General features: G+C 45.2%; 1 protein-coding gene across 15 annotated transcripts; it reads left to right on the forward strand.

The window, feature by feature from the left end:
- The first annotated feature begins 4,429 nt into the window (after positions 1-4,429).
- Positions 4,430-26,387, forward strand: phldb2a (pleckstrin homology-like domain, family B, member 2a). 15 transcript variants are annotated; one of them, XM_036990471.2, is made up of 17 exons: positions 4,430-4,574; positions 7,435-7,543; positions 8,369-9,405; positions 10,047-10,388; positions 14,613-14,753; positions 15,062-15,199; positions 15,692-15,820; positions 18,089-18,355; positions 18,431-18,520; positions 18,718-18,852; positions 19,018-19,117; positions 19,786-19,981; positions 21,133-21,223; positions 21,299-21,445; positions 23,679-23,898; positions 24,121-24,206; positions 24,333-26,387. In XM_036990471.2, exons 1-17 carry the CDS (start codon positions 4,557-4,559, stop codon positions 24,471-24,473), a joined length of 3,387 nt encoding a protein of 1,128 aa, XP_036846366.2. In that variant the 5' UTR covers positions 4,430-4,556; the 3' UTR covers positions 24,474-26,387. The 15 variants fall into 15 exon arrangements, with proteins under 15 accessions (XP_036846366.2, XP_036846365.2, XP_090042967.1 ...); XM_036990470.2 differs by having other exon boundaries at positions 14,616-14,753; positions 19,783-19,981; XM_090186841.1 differs by having other exon boundaries at positions 14,616-14,753.
- The last annotated feature ends 263 nt before the right edge of the window (positions 26,388-26,650 follow it).

The following is a 26,650-nucleotide window of genomic DNA, read 5'->3' on the forward strand; positions in this document are numbered from 1 at the left end:
ATACTTTGCCCCTTGATAACCAGCGCACTTCTGTATGCTGTAAAAGTGTTACATGGTCGCTTCCCATATCATTGCATAGTGCAGAAAATACATGAGAGTTCCAGGACCTTGCTTCAACAAAGTAGTGTCCAAAACATCTTTCAAGCTGTCAGGCATTCCCTTGGCAGCAAGAGCCTCTCGGTGGATGCTGCAGTGTACCCAAGTGGCGTCGGGAACAACTGCTTGCACGCGCGTTACCACTCCACTATGTCTCCCTGTCATGAATTTTGCACCATCAGTACAGATACCAACATGAGCAGCAGCGACGCTTGGCTACATTCGGCTCATTAGTGGAATTCCCGCGAGAGAGAAACGGTTAATGTGATTGGATGTTAATTCTTTGACTAGGCTACCTGTATTTGACATTGTTATTTCGCTGAACACTAGATGGTTACATTTCATTTTTTGGCAGTGATACGAGGCTACTCAGGCGAGAAAAAAACCTCACCCAAATGTATAGCCCCGTTGGAAAATATAAATGGACTGTTTGAAAATGTGAAGGGGGAACAAATGTACAGTTTGGGAATACCTGCCTTATGCCATAGTTTGCACATCTCAATTGTCAGTAGAAAACACATTTGTTTAAGCAAGTCAGATTTTTTTTAAAGCGGTGGTGGAAAACGTACCCAATTGCCATACTTGAGTAAAAGTAAAGATACCTTAATAGAAAATGACTTAATAGAAAGTCACCCAGTAAAATACTACTTGAGTAAAAGTCTAAAAGTATTTGGTTCTAAATATACCTAAGTATCAAAAGTATAAATCACATAACATTCCTATATTAAAGCAAACCAGATGGGATAATTGTATTCTTTTTTTAAGGATAGCCAGGGGTACCTGCCAACACTCAGACATAATTTACAAGTGAAGCATTTGTGTTTAGTGAGTCCGTCTGATCAGAGGCAGCAGGGATGACAAGGGATGTTCTCTTGAGAAGTGCATGAATTGGACCATTTTCCTGTCCTGCTAAGCATTCGAAAAGTATTTTCTTTAGGAATGCAGTGAAGTAAAAGTAAGTTGTCAGAAATGTAAATAGTAAAGTAAAGTGCTGATACCCCAAAAAACAACATAAGTAGAACTTGAAAGTAGTTTTACAACACTGTTTAAAAAGGCAGTAAATGAGGCTGAATGAACTGTTTCGTTGCCAGACAAGGCTCCGCTGATAGCCAGGTGTAGCAGTGGTAAGGTGTTGGGACTGCTGTTGGGACACCTTTATGTGGGCCCTAACAGTTTGTGGGCACCATTATAGTACAATTCATGTATTGTTTAGTGCTGTGTTGCGGCTTTGCTGGCATGCATTGAAAAAACATATTGCGAGTTTGCCCCACCAAGATTTACATGCTAAAATCGCCATTGCAGATGGGACTGTAGATTTGCTTCATCCGGAGATGTTTCTTAAGGATGCGGGCTATGGTTGATAAACTCACTCTGATGTTATGGAAGATGGCTGTTCATTGACTACAGCTCGGCATTCAACACCATAGTACCCTCCAAGCTCGTCATCAAGCTCGAGACCCTGGGTCTCGACCCCGCCCTGTGCAACTGGGTACTGGACTTCCTGACGGGCCGCCCCCAGGTGGTGAGGGTAGGCAACAACATCTCCTCCCCGCTGATCCTCAACACTGGGGCCCCACAAGGGTGCGTTCTGAGCCCTCTCCTGTACTCCCTGTTCACCCACGACTGCGTGGCCACGCACGCCTCCAACTCAATCATCAAGTTTGCGGACGACACAACAGTGGTAGGCTTGATTACCAACAACGACGAGACGGCCTACAGGGAGGAGGTGAGGGCCCTCGGAGTGTGGTGTCAGGAAAATAACCTCACACTCAACGTCAACAAAACTAAGGAGATGATTGTGGACTTCAGGAAACAGCAGAGGGAACACCCCCCTATCCACATCGATGGAACAGTAGTGGAGAGGGTAGCAAGTTTTAAGTTCCTCGGCATACACATCACAGACAAACTGAATTGGTCCACACACACAGACAACATCGTGAAGAAGGCGCAGCAGCGCCTCTTCAACCTCAGGAGGCTGAAGAAATTCGGCTTGTCACCAAAAGCACTCACAAACTTCTACAGATGCACAATCGAGAGCATCCTGGCGGGCTGTATCACCGCCTGGTATGGCAACTGCACCGCCCTCAACCGTAAGGCTCTCCAGAGGGTAGTGAGGTCTGCACAACGCATCACCGGGGGCAAACTACCTGCCCTCCAGGACACCTACACCACCCGATGTCACAGGAAGGCCATAAAGATCATCAAGGACATCAACCACCCGAGCCACTGCCTGTTCACCCCGCTATCATCCAGAAGGCGAGGTCAGTACAGGTGCATCAAAGCTGGGACCGAGAGACTGAAAAACAGCTTCTATCTCAAGGCCATCAGACTGTTAAACAGCCACCACTAACACTGAGTGGCTGCTGCCAACACACTGACACTGACTCAACTCCAGCCACTTTAATAATGGGAATTGATGGGAAATGATGTAAATATATCACTAGCCACTTTAAACAATGCTACCTTATATAAATGTTACTTACCCTACATTATTCATCTCATATGCATACGTATATACTGTACTCTATATCATCGACAGTATCCTTATGTAATACATGTATCACTAGCCACTTTATACTATGCCACTTTGTTTACATACTCATCTCATTTGTACATACTGTACTCGATACCATCTACTGTATCTTGCCTATGCTGCTCTGTACCATCACTCATTCATATATCCTTATGTACATATTCTTTATCCCCTTACACTGTGTACAAGACAGTAGTTTTGGAATTGTTAGTTAGATTACTTGTTATTACTGCATTGTCGGAACTAGAAGCACAAGCATTTCGCTACACTCGCATTAACATCTGCTAACCATGTGTATGTGACAAATAAAATTTGATTTGATTTGAGATGGCAGGATTTTCAATAATCTGTTGTTGGATTTTCTGCAGTTTAATGGCATTATTTTCAACAACCATTTGCACAAACTTCCTGTTTGTCTGTAAATAGACGTGTTCTACCACCCACATGGTGGTTGTCTTTCAGTTCTACAAAAACAAAATAGCATACAGTACAGTAAACACTACAGTCATACAACATAAACATGTTACAAAGTAGAATAGCTACCAATTTCAAACACAGTAATACATGAAACATTGACTTTGTTTCCCCTTACAGTATGCATTGGGATCTACAGTCTTTACTGTGCTTTATGTTGTACTGCTGTCAAGTAGTACACGTACTAGAGAGATCCAATGTCTGATTTACATACCTATTCTCATTTTGGTACTTCCGGATGATGGATGCTACGGTGAAGCAGCTCAGATTGGGCTGTACTCTCTGCTCAGCCTCTCTCAAGGTCAAACCATGGCTCAGATTGGGCTGCACTCTTTGCTCAGCCTCTCTCAAGGTCAAACCATGGTTCAGATTGGGCTGCACTCTCTGCCCAGCCTCTCTCAAGGTCAAACCATGGCTCAGATTGGGCTGCACTCTCTGCTCAGCCTCTCTCAAGGTCAAACCATGGTTGACCACATGGTCCACCACAGTTGCCTGAATTTCATCAGAGATCACTGTCCTTGTTCTTGTTCTTCCTCTACCTCTTCCTCTACCTCTACCTATCTGTGCAAAGTTTGCTTCCATTGTTTTCCAAACACAGGAGTGGCCATTTTATCCATACCAAAGGTCTGATTGCTAAGTGAGCATTTACGCAATTAGTGTTTGCACATGTGAAGAGTGAAAGTGATACATTGAGTTTAGCTCCTTGAACAGTGTTGCTTTTCATTTGCACAAGAGATTTTAGTTGTGAAGATTGTGCCAAAGGTAGAGAATTGTGTGTTGCGTTTTGCCAAATGTTTGTTATAGAATTGCAATCTGATTGTAAAGCAAGACATGTGCCAGTAGTATTGCAGATTTGGTGTCTGGTTCTGCTAAATGAGATACAGGTGTGGGTCATTGTGCCTCATGGGCCAGTTTTAGTGTGTAAACAATTGGGGGGAAAAAGAAAAATAGTTAGGCCTATATTATAATGTTGTAAGTAATAGTTGTTAGTGTTTGTAGTTTCAGTTTACTGTTTTCAAGCAGTCGGTTTGGAAGTTGTTTATAACAGGTTGTGGCTCTTGTTCCTATAGTTTTGAATGTCCTAGGGGGAACATACAGTGGAATGAAATTAACGCATGCACTGATTAGAGATCTGCGCAATGTAGTGATGTTTTAGACATTGCTATTGGGACGTGTTTTATCAGCGTGGGTTGCGGTTACAGAACCCCCGTCACCCGGCCCCCTATTTCCCTCTTCACCGTCTCCCTATTTCCCTCTCCCCCATTTAGCGCGTCTGCGACCACCCAAATCAACCAACCAGATTTGCGCAGTCCGCGGGTTTGGGGCTTCGACTGAGAATGGGGAGGAGCGTCAGAGGAATCAGTCAAGGTAGCAGCAGGCATCGTCTCTGTCCCATTGTCATGCTAATCCGAGGTAGAGGAGTGTTGTCCATCACCGGCGCTCAACAGTTTGAATGAGACAGCACACAAAGGTCAGTTGTCGTCTTCTGAACAAAGAAATCTCAGAAGTTATCAAAAGTTTGGAGAAACCTATCGGTTGCTGCAAGAGGCAGAGTAGACGCGCATCTGTTTCACCCAGCGCCGCGTTCTATCTAATCTTTCAGGATAATAACCATTATTTTCTTTTTTTTTTTACCAGTCGTTCGGTTCATCTTTCTCGAACTCCGGTTTGTTTCATTGTTCAAATATAGGCATGGTTCCGTTGGGTTACTTGTTTCTGTGAAAGAGTTGCCCGCAAAATAGGCTATATTCTTGTTTTATTTTTTAGAATAAATGTATGGATGTTTTCCAGCTGAATTGCTCGGAAAATCAGAGTGCGCTTTAAGTACTTTTCATGTGGTGGCACCGTTTCCCCGAAGTGGTTTGATAGCCTACTCTTTCGGATTTTTTTTATTTATTGTATGCTAATAGGCCTACTTAATTAGAAGAATATGCCTATCATTTGATCACTTGTGTTTACTGTTTTCTGATATGATTGGGAGATGCATGCAGAGTTTAAAGAGAAGTCGAGCTGGCTGCGCATTGGACCGCTAATTTTGACACCTCTGCTGCCGAGTAACCATGTCATTATGTGGCTAATCAACTAGACAAAAAGGTGTGCTATTCTCAGAAGGGGTTAAGAAACTGTGAGAGGGTGATTCCCTAAGCCTTGGGTGTTTGGTCATATGAGGTACAGTACCACAACACCATCCTCTGTAGTATACATATTTTAATAGAGGACTAAGTTGTTACACAAATGTTGTTGTTTTTTTAGAAAAACGTGTTAAGGTCTTATCAGTTAGTAATATACAGTGGTGTAAAAAAAACTTTCAAGTACTACTTAAGTCGTTTTTGGGATATCTGTACTTTACTTTACTATTTCTATTTTTGACAACTTTTATTTTTACTTCACTACATTCCAAAAGAAAATAATGTACTTTTTACTCCATACATTTTACTTGACACCAAAAGTACTCGTTACATTTTGAATGCTTAGTGGGACAGGAAAATGGACCAATTCACACACTTATCAAGACAACACATTGTACATTGTCATCCCTTCTGCCTCTAATCTGGTGGACTCACTAAACACACGTGCATCTTTTGTAAATGATGTCTGAGTGTTGGTGTGCCCATGGCTATCCTTATATTTTAAAACAAGAAAATTATGCCGTCTGCTTTGCTTAAAAGAAGGAATTTGAAATTGTATACTTTTACTTTTGATACTTAAGTGTATTTAGAACCGAATACTTTTACTCAAGTAGTATTTTACTTTTACTTGAGTAACTTTCTATGAAGGTATCTATATTTTTACTCAAGTATGAGTACTGGTAATATACAGCCCACTATATTATTACACAGAGTAGCCCTAGTTCCAGTGTAAGGCTAGTCGTATAACACACGCACACACACACAAACATTGAGTAGAACCCACAGGAGGCATCCTACGTGAAATGAGATTCCCTGAAGAAAGAAATCCTCTCCTGTCTGAAATCCTCTCCTGTCTGTTTTTGCTCTGCTCTGCCTTGCTGCCCTGTTGTCTGGTGTTGGTTTAAAAGCCCCCTACTCCTTGTATGAGGGAAATATGTTTTAGGTGGCCAGATCAGGGCAAACTCATGATGATGGATTGTGGGTTGTAGCTGATTGTATAAAAGGATCCACAACTTACTGAAGAACGTCCTCCAGCTAGCCAACCATCAGCCTGGCGGAGCAGGAAACCTTGGCTTATCAGACCCAAAGACTCGTGCGTGTGTACAACTGTGTGTGTTTGGGGGAGAGGGGTTGTACATCTCTGTCAGAGCCGAAGTCTCAGAGAGTAAATATAGCTGAAATCATCAAAGTGTGTACCAGACCGCTCAGTTCAATGACATTAGATAAAGGGGTCAACAGCATATTGATTCAGGGACAAAGAGCAGCCTTCTCAGCCATCCATTGTTTGCCCACAAAAGTGAGGTGAACTTTGTTTCCATCTCAGATATCATTAATACTGGAGCCTGAATTCTTTCCCTGGGATCTGTTTTCCTAGCAAGGCTGTCTCGACTCACGTGATCAGAGAGGGAGATCTGGCACACTGGTCTGGGCAGGAGGCTGTTGTAAATGCAGTATTCACACAGTTTATTTCTGGCTGAGTTTGATTGGTTTTCTCAGATGTTTTATTTTCCCGGGGGGTTGAGACCTCACGTTGTTTGGATAAGAAAATCCAGCAGTTGTATTGGAAGGGAGGGGGGTGGCAGCGCTCGGGGGGTGGGCTCTGTGTGGCTGTCCAAGTGGGTGTTTGAGTGAGAAGGACACAGGGAAGAACCAACCAGTAAAAAAAGCACAGCACCCTTTATCAACGCATCGTGCTAACATTATCAAAACAGCTTTTCCAGACTCTGAAGTCAGGAGGACTTTGAATTAGGCGTCAGCCAGACTACTGTCCTACTCTGTAAGGTTTTCTCATTTAGCTGCTCAGCTCCAGACTGTGTTGGAGAACAGAGGGTATTTTGTAGTGTGCTCTATATACGGACTGGTCTGAGGTGTCGTGACAGTATCTTATACTGCTCTCTGCATTAAACAATGTGTTTTATTTGGATATCGATGTAATCGGCGGAAACTCAGTAAAGCTCTGCTCCAAGAAGCATTCTCGTGTGTGTGTGTGTGTGTGTGTGTTCACGGGTAGAGGAGTTGATTGGAGTTTGACAATTATTTTAATGGGAAGCTCTGAGAAGGAGTCCATTTTTACATAACCATGTAGTCATTACTGTGTGTGTGTGTGTGTGCATGGCGGTGTTCAATATATTCTACAAAGTACTCTCCTGAATCTGTGTGTATTTGTGAGAGAGTCCAGTTCTGTGTTTGTTGTTTTCCCAGGGTACACTCTGTCTAGGTGAATCCTACTTCTTCCACCCAGAGGAGGCCAGTCAAATGAAGAGCATGCTGCCCCAAAAGAGTCCTGTCACCACAATGGTCTACGGCTCAGGTAGGTCTCTCTCAAAGACAACACACAACCATTTCTCCTTTCCTTATGCTAGCCTCTTACCCCCATTTCTCTACTTCCCCCATACCTACTGCAATTCTCCCCTGTTTATCCCCTTTGTCCCCTTGCATGAGGAACCTCCAGATGTGTCCGTGTGATTGATGTGTGTTTATGGAAGTGGTTCTCAGTCCAGAATGTGCTTGTTCTCTGTCTTTCTGTCCGTCTCTTTGACACTGTAGTTATACTCTTCAGCTCAATGATTATGTACACAGCCAAAGTACTTTGGTCAAACTGCCCATGTAAGGTATAAATAAATGGACGACCACCACATCCTCCGCTATGCAGTGTGAGTTTATCCGCTGAGAAAAACAAATGGCAGCATGTAAGCACAGATAAACAAAGTCTGAGGCCAGCCAGCCCAGTTGACCTTAGAGCATGCAGAACCCGGGTTCTGTAGGAGGAAGGGGTGTGCCGACAGAGGTGCTCAGGGTCCAGGCTGTCCCTCAGTGCTAGAAAGTACAAAGGCATTCTGGCACATCTTTCTCTGCCAAAATTTTTCCATTTTTAGAAGAAGTTTTCTTTAACCACAGACTCTGTTTGTGTTGGGCCCAGAACTGTCTGAGGGGAGTTCTTCGCTGGTTTTTCCCTCCTTAGTCAGCACATTACAGGGGCTGATCACTGTTTGGCTATTAGATCCCACTCAGTCCGATTGCCTCAATCTCGCTCAGCTCAGGTGTTAGGCTTGAAGTAGGGTGATTATAAGGGTGCTCCAAGACCGGATCATATATCCACATTAACGAGAGTTCTATTCGTCTGATGTTTCCGCAGACTGTGTGAAGACTGAGCACAGCAATGGCGGCTCAGTGGGTGGCACCGTGATGAGAGGCTCCCGTTCGAAGGCGGAGCTGCAGGACTTGATGGAGACTCTGCAGCGCAGGAAGAGTGCTCTGGAGGCTAGCCTCAGGGCCAGCGCAGAATCTACCCGCACCTACCTTAGCCTGCCTCCTCCCAGCCCTGTGTCTCCCACAGCCCATGGGAGCGCGATGCGCCCCCTCTCCTCCAGGGGCCTCCCCTACATGACCAGCAGCAGCATGCCCCCCTCTCCTCGCCAGGGCGAGCGTCCTCTCAGCCCCAACCCGCCATACACACGCTCACGCCACCAATCACAGGACAGCCTGCTTCTCTCTAACTCCTCTGATGGTCGCCGCCCCCCAGTAGCCAGTTCTCTGCTGTCCATGTGGAATGGTTCCTCTTCCTATGGGGAGCCTGCCCCCCGTCCACCTCGGGGCCACAGCGGGGCGGCCAGCATGCCCTCCAGCCCTCGTCTTGGCCGCAGGCTATACGCCCAGGGCCGGAACATGGACAATGGTATGGACCCTGCACCACGTCAGAGGAAGTACTCTACAGGGTCACTCAATGGCCTGGGCTCTACCCACAGTCGCTCTCTACCCCGCCTCCACCGGTCGGCTGACTCCCCGGCTCTGTCCCTGCCACCACGCCGATCCATGGGCTCCCACCGAGGGGAGAAGGTTTCTGTGTCCTTCTCCTCTAAGTCGAGGCGCAACCTGTTTTCTCTGGAGCGGCCGCCAGACGTGACTGTACCAGCCACAGCCAGTGTACCGGGTACTCCCCGCCGGGCCAGCCTGGCCTCTCTGGGCTGTGAGCTGGAGGGAGGGGGCCTGCAGGGCTCCTCACCCTGCCTGGACCTGGGCCTGGGGGAGAGGAGGCTGTCCTTTGGGAAGGGAGGACTGGGGCCGGGATCGAGGAGGGGCAGCATCAGCTCTCTGAATGGGAAGGAGGAGCTGAGAGACTACCACATGCACCAGAGAGACGAGAGGCTCAGAGAACAGGAGGTGCAGAGACTGGTGAGAGAATCAATTATTTTACTCCTATTCATTATTATTCTGCCATGATAATATCCTGCTTTTATTATTCACTCTAGAGTTTAATCTAGAAGGTTCTGATTGTGTGGCTGAGACACCTGGTTTCATTCTGCCAGTTCATCTGGTCCCCAGTCTCTTCACTAGGGACTGTTATGAAAACATGAAAGTGTTTATGGAGCTTTGATTTCAGGTTCTGTCACTTGAGAAGACTAATTGGATTTTCTGACTAGTTCTCACCATGTTTCACAAGCTCTCTGTTTAATTGACTGAACACACACTCACTCCTGCTGTAAAGAGATGGAAGCCATTCAGACTGGTACGCCATAAAACCAGTTGGTCAGACTGGTTAAAACTCCTTTGAACGTTGCTTTCCTCGGAAAATCACTGGATACAATTTTGCACGTCAGAATCCCTTTAAAAATGTGGTTTCTCTGGTTTTATTGTGTTTTTATGCGCTGTTTTTATAGGTTGTTTGATCGTGCTTATGGGTGATCACATTGTGTTGACGAAAGACTGTAAATAGACGAAACCACCCATCTACGAAATAATTGGATCCCAGTATCACAATCTGAGTGGTATATTGGCTGTACACGTGACTGTGTTGGCCACTGGTCTGTGTTTAGGAGCGCCAACGGCTGGAGACCATCCTGAGCCTGTGTACTGAGCTGGGCCGTGTGGAGCGGGACCAGAGAGGCTTGGCCGTCTCAGACCTGCAGAAGATCAACAAGGAGCTGGAGAAGTTGCAGGTGTCTGATGATGAGTCGGTGTTCTCCGACTCCCCTGGCAGCGTCAGCGGCACTGCCCCGGAGAACTGCTTTGGCACCAGAGCCGAGGGATACCAGTTGGCAGAGGAGCGGCAGGTCCGCGAGCGCCATCACAGCGGGCACAGGGATGCCAGGGCCCAGTCACCTGCTCTCAGCCTGCGCAGCAGTGCCCCCTCACCCTCCCCTCACCATAGAGCCAAGGTAAGGCCTGGTGGACATGTCTTACATTGTCCTGAGACCGGAGATCTTTCCTTTCTAACCCTTTCAACACTCAAACAAGCACTTCAATATAAACATGTGGGGCACACATACTCACACAGTGAAAAGTGTATAGAAAAAGTATGTGTGTGTGTGTGGGGGGGGGGGGGGGGGGGGGAACAAAGAATTCTGGGTATGGGAGTGATTTCAAAGCATCTGCATGACACAGTATTTCCTGACATAGCTGCGTGTGTTCACCTATGACAGAGTGAATGTAAATACACACATACGTTTTTAGTTATTTTAAAGTACACTGCATCACGAAAGTATGTGGACTCCTGCTCGTCGAACATCTCATTGCAAAATCATGGGCATTAATATGGAGTTGGTCCCCCTTTGCTGCTATAACAGCCTCCACTCTTCTGGGAAGATGTTGGAACATTGCTAGGGGCCTTGCTTCCATTCAGCCCTAATAGCATTAGTGAGGTCGGGCTCTGATGTTGGGCGATTAGCCCTGGTTCGTAGTTGGCGTTCCAATTTATCCCAAAGGTGTTCGATGGGATTGAGGTCAAGGCTCTGTGCAGGCCAGTCAAGTACTTCCACACCGATCTCGACAAACCATTTATGTATGGACTTTGTTTGTGCACGGGGGCATTGACAGGCAAACTGTTGCAACAAAGTTAGATTTGTATTTATTGAACCTTTATTTCACTAGGCAAGTCAGTAAAGAACAAATTCTTATTTACAATGACTGCCTGCCCCGGGCAAACTTTAACGACACTGGGCCAATTGTGCACCGCCCTATGGGACACCCAATAACAACGGGTTGTGATACAGCCTGGAATCAAACCAGGGTCTGTAGTGACGCCTCTAGCACAGAGATGCAGTGCCTTAGACACTATAGCCAATCTGTGCCAATCGGTGCCAATCGGGAGCCCAGAATGTTGGCAGCACAGAATCATCTAGATTGTCATTGTATGCTATAGCATTAAGATTTCCCTTCACTTGAACTAAGGGGCCTAGCCCGAACCATGAAAAACAGCCCCGGACCATTATTCCTCCTCCACCAAACATTAGTCGGCATTATGCATTAGGGCAGATAGCTTTTCCTGGCATCCGCCAAACTCAGATCCATCTGTCGGACTACCAGTTGGTGAAGCGTGATTCATCACTCCAGAGAACGCGTTACCACTGCTCCAGAGTCCAATGGCGGCGAGCTTTACACCATGCTGCTTGTGTGCGGCTGCTCAGCCATGGAAACCCATTTAATGAAGCTCCTGACGAACAGTTATTGTGCTGACGCTGCTTCCAGAGGCAGTTTAGATCTCGGTAGTGAGTGTTGCTACGCGCTTCAGCACTCGGCAGTCCCGCTCTGTGGAGGATTTGTGGCATACCACTTTGCGGCTGAGCCGTTGTTGCTCCTAGACATTTACACTTCACAATAACAGCTTTTACCGTTGAACGGGACAACTCTAGCAGGGCAGGAATTTGACACACACACACACACACAGTGGGGCAAAAAAGTATTTAGTCAGCCACCAACTGTGCAAGTTCTCCCACTTAAAAAGATGAGGCCTGTAATTTTCATCATACTTCAATTATGACAGACAAAATGAGAAAAAAAATCCAGAAAATCACTGGGATTTTTAATGAATTTATTTGCAAATTATGGTGGAAAATAAGTATTTGGTAATATACAAACAAGCAAGAATTCTGGTTCTCACAGACCTGTAACTTCTTCTTTAAGAGGCTCCTCTGTCCTCCACTCGTTACCTGTATTAATGGCACCTGTTTGAACTTGTTATCAGTATAAAAGGCACCTGTATACAACCTCAAACAGTCACACTCCAAACTCCACTATGGCCAAGACCAAAGAGCTGTCAAAGGACACCAGAAACAAAATTGTAGACCTGCACCAGGCTGGGAAGACTGAATCTGCAATAGGCAGATTGGTTTGAAGAAATGAACTGTGGGAGCAATTATTAGGAAATGGAAGACATACAAGACCACTGATAATCTCCCTCGATCTGGGGCTCCACGCAAGATCTCACCCCGTGGGGTCAAAATGATCACAAGAACGGTGAGCAAAAATCCCAGAACCACACGGGGGGACCTAGTGAATGACCTGCAGAGAGCTGGGACTAAAGTAACAAAGCCTACCATCAGCAAGGGCATTGAAGATGAAACGTGGCTGGGTATTTCAGCATGACAATGATCCCAAACACACCACCCGGACAACGAAGGAGTGGCTTCGTAAGAAGCATTTCAAGGTCCTGGAGTGGCCTAGCCAGTCTCCAGATCTCAACCCCATAGAAAATCTTTGGAGGGAGTTGAAAGTCCGTGTTGCCCAGCAACAGCCCCAAAACATCACTGCTCTAGAGGAGATCTGCATGGAGGAATGGGCCAACATACCGGCAACAGTGTGTGAACCTTGTGAAGATTTACAGAAAACGTTTGACCACTGTCATTGCCAACAAAGGGTATATAACAAAGTATTGAGAAACTTTTGTTATTGACAAAATTCTTATTTTCAACCATAATTTGGAAATAAATTAATTAAAAATCCTACAATGTGATTTTCTGGATTTTTTTTTCTCATTTTGTCTGTCATAGTTGAAGTATAGCTATGATTAAAATTACAGGCCTATCATCTTTTTAAGTGGGAGAACTTGCACAATTTGGTGGCTGACTAAATACTTTTTTGCCCCACTGTATGTATATTTTTTTAAATTATCATATATATTTTTGAACTCAAACCACCTGTGGGCCGGATTGGACCGGATCGTGGGCCAAACCGGCCTGCAGGCTGTATGTTTGACACCCCAGCATTAGAGGGTATGTGAGCACACAAGGTAGTGGAAACTATGTAGCCCTGCGGGGGTTGAGGTATGCAGCAGTGTTGCTGAAGATTATAAGGAGTCCTCCTGAAATATTCTATACTTTCCCCGTAGGCCTGTATTTAAACACAAAGTACACCTCCAGTGTTTCCTCCGTCTTTCACCAGGAGCTTATTCGGACTCTGCACCTAACCCCAGTCCCAGTTTGAGTCCCAGTGCAACTATTAGAGTTATATTATCGCTGTAAAACCGTGGCATTTTTCCACTCTAGAGCAGTAACGACTTAATGCTGTGTTTGGTTTTAATGGAGTTCTCTGGGGAATAGTTCAGTTACAGCCCTAAGTCAGTTACAGCCCTATCTGAAAGGAGGGGGAGCAGGAAATGACTTTAACCCCAGTGGAATAACTGTGTATGTGTGTGCGCGCGCATATGGTGTGAGAAAAGTATTTGTCCAGATGTTTTCTTCATATTACAGTACTTACAATACCCAGTACCTGCTTTGTAGCTGATATTAATATTTATACCATTTCAATAGAAAATCATACTATCTTTTTTTTTATTTGGGGGAAAAAAATATTTTGAGGGCCTACTTTATTCCCTGACTACCAGATTAGCATTATATTTCATTGCATGTAGAGAATACATTTCCGATTAACATTTGTTACGGCTGAGGCAGAGACCCATTAAAGACACAAGTTATTGAACCTCCCAATCCACTCTTCTTCCGACTCGCATTCCTAAACCCTGGCAGTGGAACAGTGGAGCAGTTAGTCAAATACCGTCTCTGAAACAGCCCATAAATCGTAGGACTGCGGTCTGCCTGCCACATGAGGTTCAGACCGCTATAGACCAGCACTCCTATGTGGAGTAGGAATCAGATATTGTAGAGGCTGTGATGGGTCAGAAACAGCATGTGGCTGAATGTGTGTGGATTAGACCTGGGGCTGATGAGAAGGAGCGGGTGTTTGATTCTGTCTGGTGGCAGCAGGCCTCTCTGACTGGTAGAGGAGATGACTAAGGCTTGTACAGTAGAGTATGAGTGACCCAGTCCCTATTCTGCTGAAGGACTTGTCTGTAATGTAGAGGAAACCCGAGGCAGGAGCATTAATCCACCCCACCATCACTCACAGCATTCTGCAGCAGCTCCATCTCACCGACGTACTATGGCAATAAATGAGAAGGAATTACAGGATGTGAAGAAAACATAAAAACACATTTCTTTCCCCCATACCCCTGTGTACAACAGTGGATATCTTTAAACAAGAGGCATGATCCTGGCGTGGGCCTTTATAATAATTTAGACATGACATCATCACAGTGTTGACGGTAACACACATTGTGAGTAGATGCAGTAGTTTGTGGACTAATGCTGGTTCCGTAATATTACCAGCAGCAGGCTGCGGAGGATGTGCATCTGAAACAGGAAGTGAGCCGTATTGAGGAGGAGAGGATCCAGGTGCTGAACAACGTAGAGGAGGTGGAGCAGAAGATCAAAGACCTGGACAACCAGATGGAGGAGTCCATCAGAGAGGTATGCAGCGCACGCCATGGGATTGTGAACGGAGCTGCACGCATGCTGGGTGTTTTGATGTTTGTGTCAGTGGGAGTTAATGTTGATGTGTGTGTGTTTATGAGTTGGAATTCTTTGTGGAGTTAGGAAATGAATGTTTACAGTTGTGGCCGGGTAATGATACTAGTGGGGGTTAGCGCTGGTATCTGGCTTTTGGGAGCGAATTATCTAGAGTTATGGATCATTGTAATTTAAAGCTGCGTCGGTCAGTGGGATAATGTTACCTGTGTGTGGTGTGTGTGTGTGGTGTGTGTGTGTGGTGTGTGCAGATGGAGGTGGAGCGGGCTCTGCTGGAGGGAGAGCAGGTCTCTGAGATGGCCCTGCTACAGAGGGAGAAGGAGGTACTGGACCAACTCAATGAGAAGATTGGCAGCACTGACAAGACTGCCCTTGCAGAGAAGTCCCAGGTAAGTGCAGCAGATGTTGTCCAGCCCTGAGTTGGAAGCCATTGCTCTCAGACACAGGGAACGTGAGGGGGAGAGACGGACAGAGAGACAGAGTATGTGGGAGTTGGGATGTCAGTGGTAAGAATCTGACTAGGCTGAATCTACAGTCCACAGGTCTGAATACAGTAGAGCAGTCCAGCCCACAGGTCTGAATACAGTAGAGCAGTCCAGCCCACAGGTCTGAATACAGTAGAGCAGTCCAACCTACAGGTCTGAATACAGTAGAGCAGTCCTTCCTCTTTTTTTTCCCTCCATCCCTCCACTTTGTTTCCTTTCTCCCTTCACTAACACTCTCTTTCCTCTCTCTGTTGTCGTGTGTGTGTGCATGTATGCGTGCGCACTTGCGCATATGTTTTAGTGTGTGTGTGTGTGTGTGTGTATGCATGTGTGCGTGCCTTTGTGTCTGTGCGTATGTGCCTATGCATTTGTGTGTGTGTGTCCATGACTATGCAGGAGAAAGCCCTGCTCGATGCTGAGAGGGTAAAAGTAGAGAGGCTGTCGGAGCTTGTCTCTGAGCAGAAGACCCAGCTGGACAACTGTCCCGAGGCGCTCAAGGAGCAGCTTCAGCAGCAGCTCTCCAGGGTCAGTAAGACACAGCATCAAACTCCTACCTGGTCCCTCGTCCTCCTCGGTTATTATGACTGCCTTTCTCCCTTTTAACACGTTGCTTTCTGCTTCCCTCGTCCTCCTCGGTTATTATGACTGCCTTTCTCCCTTTTAACATGTTGCTTTCTGCTTCCCTCGCTCCTCCTCGGTTATTATGACTGCCTTTCTCCCTTTTAACACGTTGCTTTCTGCTTCCCTCGTCCTCCTCGGTTATTATGACTGCCTTTCTCCCTTTTAACATGTTGCTTTCTGCTTCCCTCGCTCCTCCTCCTCGTAATTCACCCTCCTCTTCCATGTGTTTGCTTTTGCGTTCTATTTCTGTGGTGCACCTAGAATCCTCCTCTTTGGCCATCCGCTCCCTTTTCTCGATGTCCTCGTATCCCACCCTGTCTCATTCGGACAGCTCCTTTTCTAGTTCTTGCTTTCACTTGGTCTCTCCCCTATGATTCAGACCGAGATAGCCAAGTAAGGAAAGTGCAGTGACTTGAATGATGTGCTCAGAGAGTAGATGTATGTTATCCAGCTAATGCATTTAACTGGCACTGCAGGATACATGGAGTTCATTACTGTGGTCTAGTTGTCTGTAAAATGGAAATGTACACTGCTCAAAAAAATAAAGGGAACACTAAAATAACACATCCTAGATCTGACTGAATGAAATATTCTTATTAAATACTTTTCTTTACATAGTTGAATGTGCTGACAACAAAATCACACAAATTATCAATGGAAATCAAATTTATCAACCCATGGCGGTCTGGATTTGGAGTCACACTCAAAATTAAAGTGGAAAACCACACTACAGGCTGATCCAACTTTGATGTAATGTCCTTAAAACAAGTCAAAATGAGGCTCAGTAGTGTGTGTGGCCTCCATGTGCCTGTATGACCTCCCTACAATGCCTGGGCATGCTCCTGATGAGGTGGCGGACAGCTCCTGGACAGTCTGTGGTGCAACGTGGCGTTGGTGGATGGAGCGAGACATGATGTCCCAGATGTGCTCAATTGGATTCAGGTCTGGGGAACGTGCGGGCCAGTTCATAGCATCAATGCCTTCCTCTTGCAGGAACTGCTGTCACACTCCAGCCACATGAGGTCTAGCATTGTCTTGCATTAGGAGGAACCCAGTGCCAACCGCACCAGCATATGGTCTCACAAGGGGTCTGAGGATCTCATCTCGGTACCTAATGGCAGTCAGGCTACCTCTGGCGAGCACATGGAGGGCTGTGCGGCCCCCCCCAAAGAAATGCCACCCCACACCATGACTGACCCACCGCCAAACCGGTCATGCTGGAGGATGCTGCAGGCAGCAGAACGTTCTCCACGGCGTCTCCAGACTCTGTCACGTCTGTCCCGTGCTCAGTGCGAACCTGCTTTCATCTGTGAAGAGCACAGGGCGCCAGTGGCGAATTTGCCAATTTTGGTTTTCTCTGGCAAATGCCAAATGTCCTGCACGGTGTTGGGTTGTAAGCACAACCCCCACCTGTGGACATCAGGCCCTCATACCACCCTCATGGAGTCTGTTTCTGACCGTTTGAGCAGACACGTGCACATTTGTGGCCTGCTGGAGGCCATTTTGCAGGGCTCTGGCAGTGCTCCTCCTTGCACAAAGGCGGAGGTAGCGGTCCTGCTGCTGGGTTGTTGCCCTCCTACGGCCTCCTCCACGTCTCCTGATGTACTGGCCTTTACTGGCCTGTCTCCTGGTAAAGCCTCCATGCTCTGGACACTACGCTGACAGACACAGCAAACCTTCTTGCCACAGCTCGCATTGATGTACCATCCTGGATGAGCTGCACTACCTTAGCCACTTGTGTGGGTTGTAGACTCCTTCTCATGCTACCACTAGAGTGAAAGCACCGCCAGCATTCAAAAGTGACCAAAACATCAGCCAGTAAGCATAGGAACTGAGAAGTGGTCTGGTCACCACCTGCAGAACCACTCCTTTATTGGGGGTGTCTTGCTAATTGCCTATAATTTCCACCTGTTGTCTATTCCATTTGCACAACAGCATGTGAAATTGATTGTCAATCAGTGTTGCTACCTAAGTGGACAGTTTGATTTCACAGAAGTGTGATTGACTTGGAGTTACATTGTGGTGTTTAAGTGTTCCCTTTATTTTTTTGAGCAGTGTATTTGTATGTCTGTGTTTAAATCCTCCACACACTGACCCACTTAAAGCCTGTGCATTCTCTATCTTATATATATGTGTGTGTGTGTGTGTGTGTGCGTGCATGCTGTCTGTTAGGATGTGGAGGTACTGGAGGCTGAGAGGAAGTGGTTTGAAGACCTGGAGTTCCAGCAGCTGGAGAGAGAGAGTCGTCAGGACGAGGAGAAGGAGGGTCGGAACCATAATTTACTCAGAGAGGTAGCAGATTACCAGCGAAGTACTGTCACACGCAAGGAGAGACTCCTGACCCTGAAGAAGCAGTCCACACAGATTACCCAGCAGTCTCAGCGAGAGAAGGACAGCTTTCTGAAAGAGAAGAACAACCTGCTCCTCATGCTTCAGAGGGTAAGAAGGTTTTTGGTTACTGGTTTTGTATCGGACTGACTGCAGCTGTTTAACTGACAGTCTGTGTGTCTCTAGGAGAGGGAGAACCTGGCCTCGCTGGAGAGGAAGTATGCTGAAGTGACTGGAGGGCAGGCCTTCCCTAACAACCCTGTTGCCATGAAAGAGGTATATTGTACAATTCATTCACTACTCAAGTGCATACCTTATGTCTGACCAGCAGAGGGCAGCTGTGTCTGTACTAGGAGCCCTCCAGTGCATGACTGGATTTCCTAACAACAGAGGAAGTTGCCTTATAAAACCACCACTTTCAATGAATGTAAAGCTTTTATCATTTCCATATGTTTCTGTTCTGGTCTCTTCAGCACTTCCGCTCTCTGGAGGAGAGGAGGCGGGGCAGTAAGGAGAACTCCCACCTCAGTGACAATCTCCGTAAGAGGAGCCAGCAGCCCCTCAGTCACTACAGCAGCTCCACACTGGGCCGCAGCCTGTCCTCTAAGGTGAGCATGGGGGACCAACCTCCCAATTGCACGTCATTGAAATATTGATAATGACATTGAATGCCAGAGTCCCCTCATCTGATTACTGGAGCTTTGGGTTAGAGAGACACTTACCAGGTCTCGCTCTCTCTCTCTCTCTCTGTTGTCTGTCTGTTTACTCTGCAGTCCCACGTGCCCCTGTCCCAGACCTCCAGCTGTGGTAGTGCCATCCCCCGGGGCCTCTCTGTCTCTCCCCGAGATCTGGAATCTCAACGCCTGCTCAAGGGTGAGACAAAACATTGTTTTGTGAACACGATATCGGTGTCTACTCCAAAGTTTAAACTTAATTTGAGGTTTTCTTAGTAAGTAAATGATGCCTCTAATGAAGTACTGTCTAGAAGGAAACTGTTAGTTGAAGGAAAGGAAACTTGTTTTCATCTCGCAAAGCCATCTCTCTGTCTCTCTCTGCCCTTTTCTCTCATCATCCTTGGATTCCCCGCCTCGCTCCCTAACCCAAACCTCTACTGCCTGTTTCTCTCCGCGTGCTAGCTACATGCTGCAGGGTTAGACATTTGTATCTTTCCCTTTCTTGCGTGACCTGGTCCACATTACAGGTCAGTCTGTTAGTTAACACGGATGGCCACATCCTTTCCTCCAGTTTCTATCTGAATCGGTCTGAGCAGTAATGACATATTCAGGATCCTCTGCTCTGATGTTTCCAGCAGGAAGGAACAAGAGACTTTGGAAACAGTTCTGAGAGGGTTGAAATACCACGCCCATTTCAGTGTTATGAGGGAATATACTATTTGTGTACCAGCAATGCCCTTGGACCAACTGCAATCAAGTTGTGACAGTTAACCAGCAACAAACCTTTTTACATCTTCCATCTAATCTGATAAAAGGCTTTAGAAAGTGTGTGTCTGTCTGTGTGTGTGTCCGTCTGTCTCTCAGCAGGCCACAGCCACCTGTACGCGAGTGAGGACCGACAGAGACTGGTTGACCTGTGTAGCAGGACCGTCTCCGAGTCCAACGTCTTCCTGGACTCCTTCCACTACGCAGACAACGGCCATGCCTTCGACACGCTCAGCGTGGACAGCTCTGACAGCATGGAGACCAGCATCTCTGCCTGCTCCCCAGACAACATCTCCAGGTGAGAGAGAGAGCGAACTGTTCACATAGGACCGTGGTTCAAGCAGGACCATCAATGTGACATTAGTTGAAAATAGCATTTTTTTTTGTTTTGTTCTAGACGAGAGCTGGGTGACATGGCCGTAAGAGACATTTTATGAATTCGAGAGATGTGACTCGGCATCATTCCATATGTATGGATATTTCCTAATTCTGTGGGGGAGGGAGGGGTGTGGCTGAGGCTGGTGCAGGAGTGTCAGGTCACAAACACATCTGTGCTCTCAGTGAATTGGCCCAACCACCTGTTAGCGCATTGTGGGAAAACATCAGTACTGTGTTACTGGGATAGTGCCAGGATGCTGAATCTAATGTGAGTAAAGGGCTTTTTCAGGTTGTCTGTTGTAGAGAGGAGGCCATGTTTGTTCAAACCAAAAGTACTGTGTTGCATCCTTTTTGGGATTTGTGTTTGCGACTTGTGTGTTATTGTTTAATGGCAGTTCTTGTCGGCAGGGAATGAGTTAGATGAAATCAGTTCAACTCTCTGACAAAAGTTGATTATGCTCATTGGTTCCGCTTGACAACAGACACATGGTTCTGCAGAGTGTTTGGGATTTTCCATTTGATGTCACGCTCTTCCAAGCGAAACTATGCGGCTCATTCTAACTCTTCAGGATATCTTGTTACACTGGTAAATCTATGTTTATATCTATCGCTGCAGATGTTGTTTGGGTGTATCGTGATTGTACAGGACTATCTGTATGTTATACGTTTTTATCGGTGAGGAGGCTGAACAACGTGGCTTCACCCAGACGTTGTCCAGCTGTCTCACAGCCAGTTTAACAAGCAGAAGAAGTGTGCTCTCTGCATGTTACTAATCCTGTACACTACACAACAGCTCTGAGAGTTACCACTGGTTTAGTGTGTGAATGTGGTCTTGGTCAGTCCATACATTATTTACAGGACAGAAAAACGAGAGAGAATGTAGTGTCTATACTTTGTACGTAATGGGATTTTATGACTGATGCAGAGGTGCAGCATTAACTTTATCGTAAAGGCCCTAGTCTGAAATTTCACTCACACTTAAACAGTTCCAGGATGGACAGTGCTTTCCTGGTAAGAGTGTGTCCTCTTCCTTTATGTGCGTTTCTGGTTCTCTTTTTTTTTCCCCCACAGTGCCAGCACATCCAACGTAGCAAAGATTGAAGAGATGGAACGTTTGTTACGAGAGGCCCAGGCTGATAAGAATCGTCTCCTTGAGCACAGGGTAATGAAGCCTTCATAAGCAACCCTGTGTGTGTGTGTGTGTGTGTGTGTAACTATCGTTGTGTGGCGTGTGTAGGAGCGTGAGATGGAGGTGCGCAGGCAGGCCCTGGAGGAGGAGCGGCGGAGGAGGGAGGACCTGGAGAAGAGACTGCAGGAGGAGACCAGCAGGAGGCAGAAGATGATCGAGAGGGAGGTGAAGCTACGCGAGAAACAGAGGGCACAGGTGGGAGATATAGAATCAGATGGGCCAAGAATATCAATAACTTCAGATGCATGGTAATTTAAGACGAGGCACCACAGGCTGCAATGCCATTTTTCAATCTACTTATCAATTTAGACTTTTTTTTGTATTTTGGTCCCTTAAAGATGCATTCCAGGATCTTAAGCACAACAAATTTGTAGCATATTGCATGAATTGGATTCGTAGCATATCACACAAATTGCGAAATTCGTAACATAAAACACGAAAATCCTTGAATTTGAACCATACTCAACTGAACATAAATCCATAATTTCGAAGCTCACTACATTAAATCATACATAATTTAAAAGGCCATTTCATAGAGAATGTTACAGACAGGACTATAAGTCACCTTACTTTGAAGAGATCGTGGTTGGGTCTAAATAGGCGATTGGCAGGCAAAATTCATAGTACTTTAACTGCCATTTCCCGAAAAGTCAAGACCCTTCCCACAGACCGACACATTTCTCTCAGCTTCAGACGCATCTGCATTCCCCACATTTGGTGTAGTTATCCTTAGATATATTCTCTAGACTTGTAAAAAGGGAAATGTCGATATATAATTTTTTTTAAACGTTATTCTAGATAACATTTTCTTTGGGAAGATGCGGCAAAAATGTATTTTACAGATAGAAAGAATGAAAAAAGTATTTATCCACAATCTGCTCTGGACATGTCCGGTGCTGGAGTGTCTTAACAAAATGAAAATGAAAAAATGTAGGCTGACTTTATCCTGTGTTCAGAATAACAGATTTGCGCTATATGCAAATATGCGCATATTTAATGTATGTGTGTATGTATAAATATGTGTATATATATATATATATATATATATATAAATAAATAATCTGTTGCATATTTTTATATTTCAGAAAAGTAGTAATATAGGGTAACCAGCCTGTCCCCAGAAATGTCCCTGCTCTTAAAAAGAGAAGCTCTTTCTCACATAGATGCACCTCTTAAATCAGGTTACAGACCAGTTAAGTACTCTAAAAATAAAGTTCCTGGAGTATCCTTATGGGGTTCTTCAAACTGTGGGGGAACCCCTAGAAGTACTTTGCATAGCCCTTTCAAAAGTGTTATTTGAAGAACCACTTTTAATGGATCCTCCAAGAACCTTTTTGAACCTTTTGGGGTAAAAATGTTTAACCACCTCCTCCCCTTTTATTATTAATAATATGCATAACAATAACACACTATTTTAGTAATGTGTTTTATTATGATTTTAGTGGCAAAGCAGAACAAAAAAATCACTGAGGTAAACTCCAAGCAGAAGCCCAAGTCCAATGGGTATATCCTCTGGCGTGTTCTCCGTATCCACAGCCAGAATGATTTTGTATGGCAATCGAACAGGTTTCCTGTTATATTCATCAGAGGTGTAGGGAGGGTGAAGTCTGTGAATCCCAAACATAGTAATTATACAGATGATTAAACATGCACACAACAGTATTCATACCATGGTTTTTGTGGTGAATGTGAATGAACAAAAACTGTTTTTGATCATGTTTTTCATACACATACCTTGTCCATAAGGCCTATAGGATAATGGAGGGAAGAATGGAGGGAGGATGGTACATGTGATCTGCAATACATACCAATACCAATTTACATACCTGTTGTATACCTGCAGACAGAGAAAAGTTCAGTCATCTGCACCCAATACAGCTTACAGCTAGCCTTCAACATATTATTATATTATAGCCTACTCCAACCTCTTTGTTGATTGATATATCCATTGAATTGCGTCCATTTTCTGTTTTAGAAAGATTTGCACAAATATGAAAAGACAGCTGGTATCATCATAAAACAATATCAATTGAGATCATACAAGGGACAAATCTTACCTTAAATTGAAGAGATCTTTACATTGTTCAGTTAAGTGTCTCCACCTGCTGTCCTTTCAAATTCAAATCTAAACGTTTCAGTTGGGCAGTTAGGTTCCTGCAAGAACCCCCTCTTATGGGGATCCCTTGTTGAACCCCACGTTTTGTTTGTGTAGTTATTGGTTTTGTCTACATTCAACTGGTAAGAGATCATTGTGATATGAATAAGGGGGGGGGGGGGGAATATTACCCTGTTAGGTTGTGGTGCCTGGCCTTAAATAGACACGATTCAAGACAACTTGAAATAAAAATGTCTAGCAGATCTTCAACTTGATTGCAGCTTTTAACCGTTGGCTCAACACAGACTAGACACCTGTGACCCTTGTCCCCAGGCCCGGCCGATGACACGCTACCTCCCTCAGAGGAAGGATGACTTTGACCTCCATGGTCACATCGAGGCAGCTGGACACAACCCAGACAACTGCTACCACCTGGCCATCACCGATAAAACCTGCAGAGGGTTCCTGGTCAAGATGGGTGGCAAGATCAAGACCTGGAAGAAACGCTGGTTTGTCTTCGACCGGAACCGCAGGACCCTGGTCTACTACGCAGGTGATTTAGAACTTCTATTCTCTCTCTTTCTCCCTCTTCTCTGTCTGTCTGTTGCGGCTGTGATTGGTGGATCAATCAGAGCGCTGAAGGAAAAGCAGCGCCGGTATCGTCGTCAGGCTGTGCTGCTCTGCTCTGGAAATCTAGGAAGTGCTTTGATTTAATGTCATGCTTTTGTTTCACCGCCCATAAACAGTCATTCCAATGCTATGTGCTTTGTTCCAGACAAACACGAGGCCAAGATGAAAGGGGTCATCTACTTCCAAGCCATAGAAGAGGTTTACTATGATCATTTAAAGAATGCACACAAGGTAAGGTACACATTATTTACACATTTAAAGTATCTAGTATCCTTGTATTCAAGGTAAGAAGCACCATTTTTCTTAAACTAGACTTGACCTTGTTTTTTTTTTTCTCCCTCTCTTGCACCCTCACAGAGCCCGAACCCATCGCTGACGTTCAGCGTGAAGACCCATGACAGGGTGTACTACATGGTGTCTCCCTCCCCTGAGGCCATGCGTATCTGGATGGACGTCATCGTCACCGGGGCTGAAGGATACATGCATTTCATGGTCTGACAAATCAACAGGAAATATCCTCTCCTCCACTTCCATCGCTGCCTCAAAGACAAAGCAATGTGACTGGTCAGGATTGAGAATCTGTGACCCGAGCACAATACCCTCCTGGTTTTTACCTTTACAGCCACTTTCATTTCAGTCTCACTTCAGTGAGCCCACCTCTCCTCCTCCTCCTCCGGGACTGATGTGATGGTAATCTGATACTTCAGTTTGGCAGTGAATTACTTCCTCTGGAGGATTAGGTGTCCAGTGTTGCTTGTTCATTTGGAAAGGACAATCTAGGAAGATTCGAATACTTATTGTTTTATGTGTGAGAAGCCTTTTGGCACAATCACATGGTTTACCCTCATGATATTTTGAGACCGTTAATGACACTGAGTCGCTGTCTAGGGTGTTTTATGCAGTCGGATAGGCTAACAGTGTACTAGAGGTTACTGTCTGGTCCTTTCCATCATCCAAGTTGAGCCGGCTGTTGATTGGTCAACCAAAGCTCTCCATCTGTTTTCCTTCCAGCTGGACAGTCTCTTTTTTTTCCCCCCCCTCATGTGCCAAACCTTCCAGGGGACTGTCTAGCATCTGCACAGACTGAGAGGACAATAGCACCCTCCATTGGAAAACCCAAGGTGATGCACATAACTGATATGCGTCTTTTGTACCTTACTGTTGCTCAGGAACGTGGGGTCAACAGGGGAAATCTTAAAACGCCGGAGACTTGAAGGGTTTGAAAAGTACCTCTCTCATCACTATGTACCAAAGACATACTTATTTGTATGTAAATCATGTAAATGGAACCTAAAGGCTCTGCAGAGGAATACTTTCAGGGTGTGGAAGGCGTTGACGATCTGTGTGCATGTGTATATACATTTAGTATGTGCCACACAGCTAAATAAGTTGGCAAAAACATTCCAGGGCACTTAAAATACTAGTTCAAAATAAATGTCTTAATCGAACATTGTATGTTGTGCCTTTTATGTAAGTCCATCTTATGACAGGTTGTGTAATATCAGGCTATCAGTGGGCAGGGTGCAGCTCCCTACCCAATGAATGGGCTCATTAATTTCGGGAAAGCTTTAGAAGGCCTTGCATTGCTCCTATTGTAAAGCACCATGTGATGTTGGATGTCATTGATGTCCTTAGCGTTGGCCTGTTTTTAGTTTTTACACAGTCGAGACCTGTGTAGCGCTATAATAGTTATTGCTTTTAAAATGACTTTTTTGGGGGGGGGGGGGGTCACAAATAATGGAACATGTATTTATATTGGTTTAATTGTATCTGCTCTTCTTTTTTTGTTGTTGACAAATGTATAAATATGTGTCAGTAGTATGTGCATGTTGAACATACAAATCAGCCATTTGTGTTCAACCAAAGAGCAAAGCAATCTCCAGTGTTCTGGAATGATTTATATTGAAGTCAAAATGGAAAAGAAAAATGTGATTCTGCTTATTTGACCCAGTTATCTTAGCTGATGTATTTTGAATTACTGTGATCAAAAATGTATTATTCTTTTTAAGATCCAATGATACTGAAATGTCTCCCTCACGGTGAGCTCATAGGTAGCAAGTAGTTGCATGGTCAATGAGGTTACTGGGAGAGTGCACACGAGACCAAAGGGTGTTGAGGTGACGGTTGATTAGCTCATAGGGAATTTTTCACAGTGTTATGAAGGGGACTGACTAGTTCCTTGTGACCAGTTGACATGTCAAGCAGGAACCCTCATGCTCGGCCTGTGTGACTACACAGTATGGGCACACTTCAAGTATTTTCCATATGTGTACCAAGGAAACGATCACTTTTATGCATTTTAAAATATATATACATTTGGTATTTTTATATGAACAGTGGTAATTCAGATGTTATTTTTAATCCTGCATGTTTTTTTTATACAAATGTAAGAATAAATCATATGTTTACTAATTTGTTTCATGTTACTATTTCTATTCCGGTATATTTTATACTTCAATCCTAAATATATTGTAACCGGGTAAATATTAATGTTTTGTTGTATAATGTAGATTATACAGTGTAGCCGGTTAGTTATTATGGTGACATAGCAAATGCCACGGTCACGGGTGTTACATTGCTTTTACACTAGCTAACTATGCCGTTCTACTCATGCGAACGGGTGACCTAATTTGCACACTCCAACATGGCCAAGAGTATCCATCTGGTGCACACTA

Source organism: Oncorhynchus mykiss, chromosome 10 (assembly GCF_057628025.1).
Source record: "Oncorhynchus mykiss isolate SJ-2025 chromosome 10, ASM5762802v1, whole genome shotgun sequence".
In the NCBI taxonomy this organism is placed as follows: domain Eukaryota; kingdom Metazoa; phylum Chordata; class Actinopteri; order Salmoniformes; family Salmonidae; genus Oncorhynchus; species Oncorhynchus mykiss.

Bases quoted from the DNA above. Each gene is read 5' to 3' on its own strand.
- phldb2a (XM_021618711.3), top strand. The intron at 10,389-14,612 runs GTAAGGCCTGGT...TAATATTACCAG, and splicing joins CCCCTCACCATAGAGCCAAG to CAGCAGGCTGCGGAGGATGT. The intron at 18,356-18,430 runs GTAAGAAGGTTT...GTGTGTCTCTAG, and splicing joins TGCTCCTCATGCTTCAGAGG to GAGAGGGAGAACCTGGCCTC.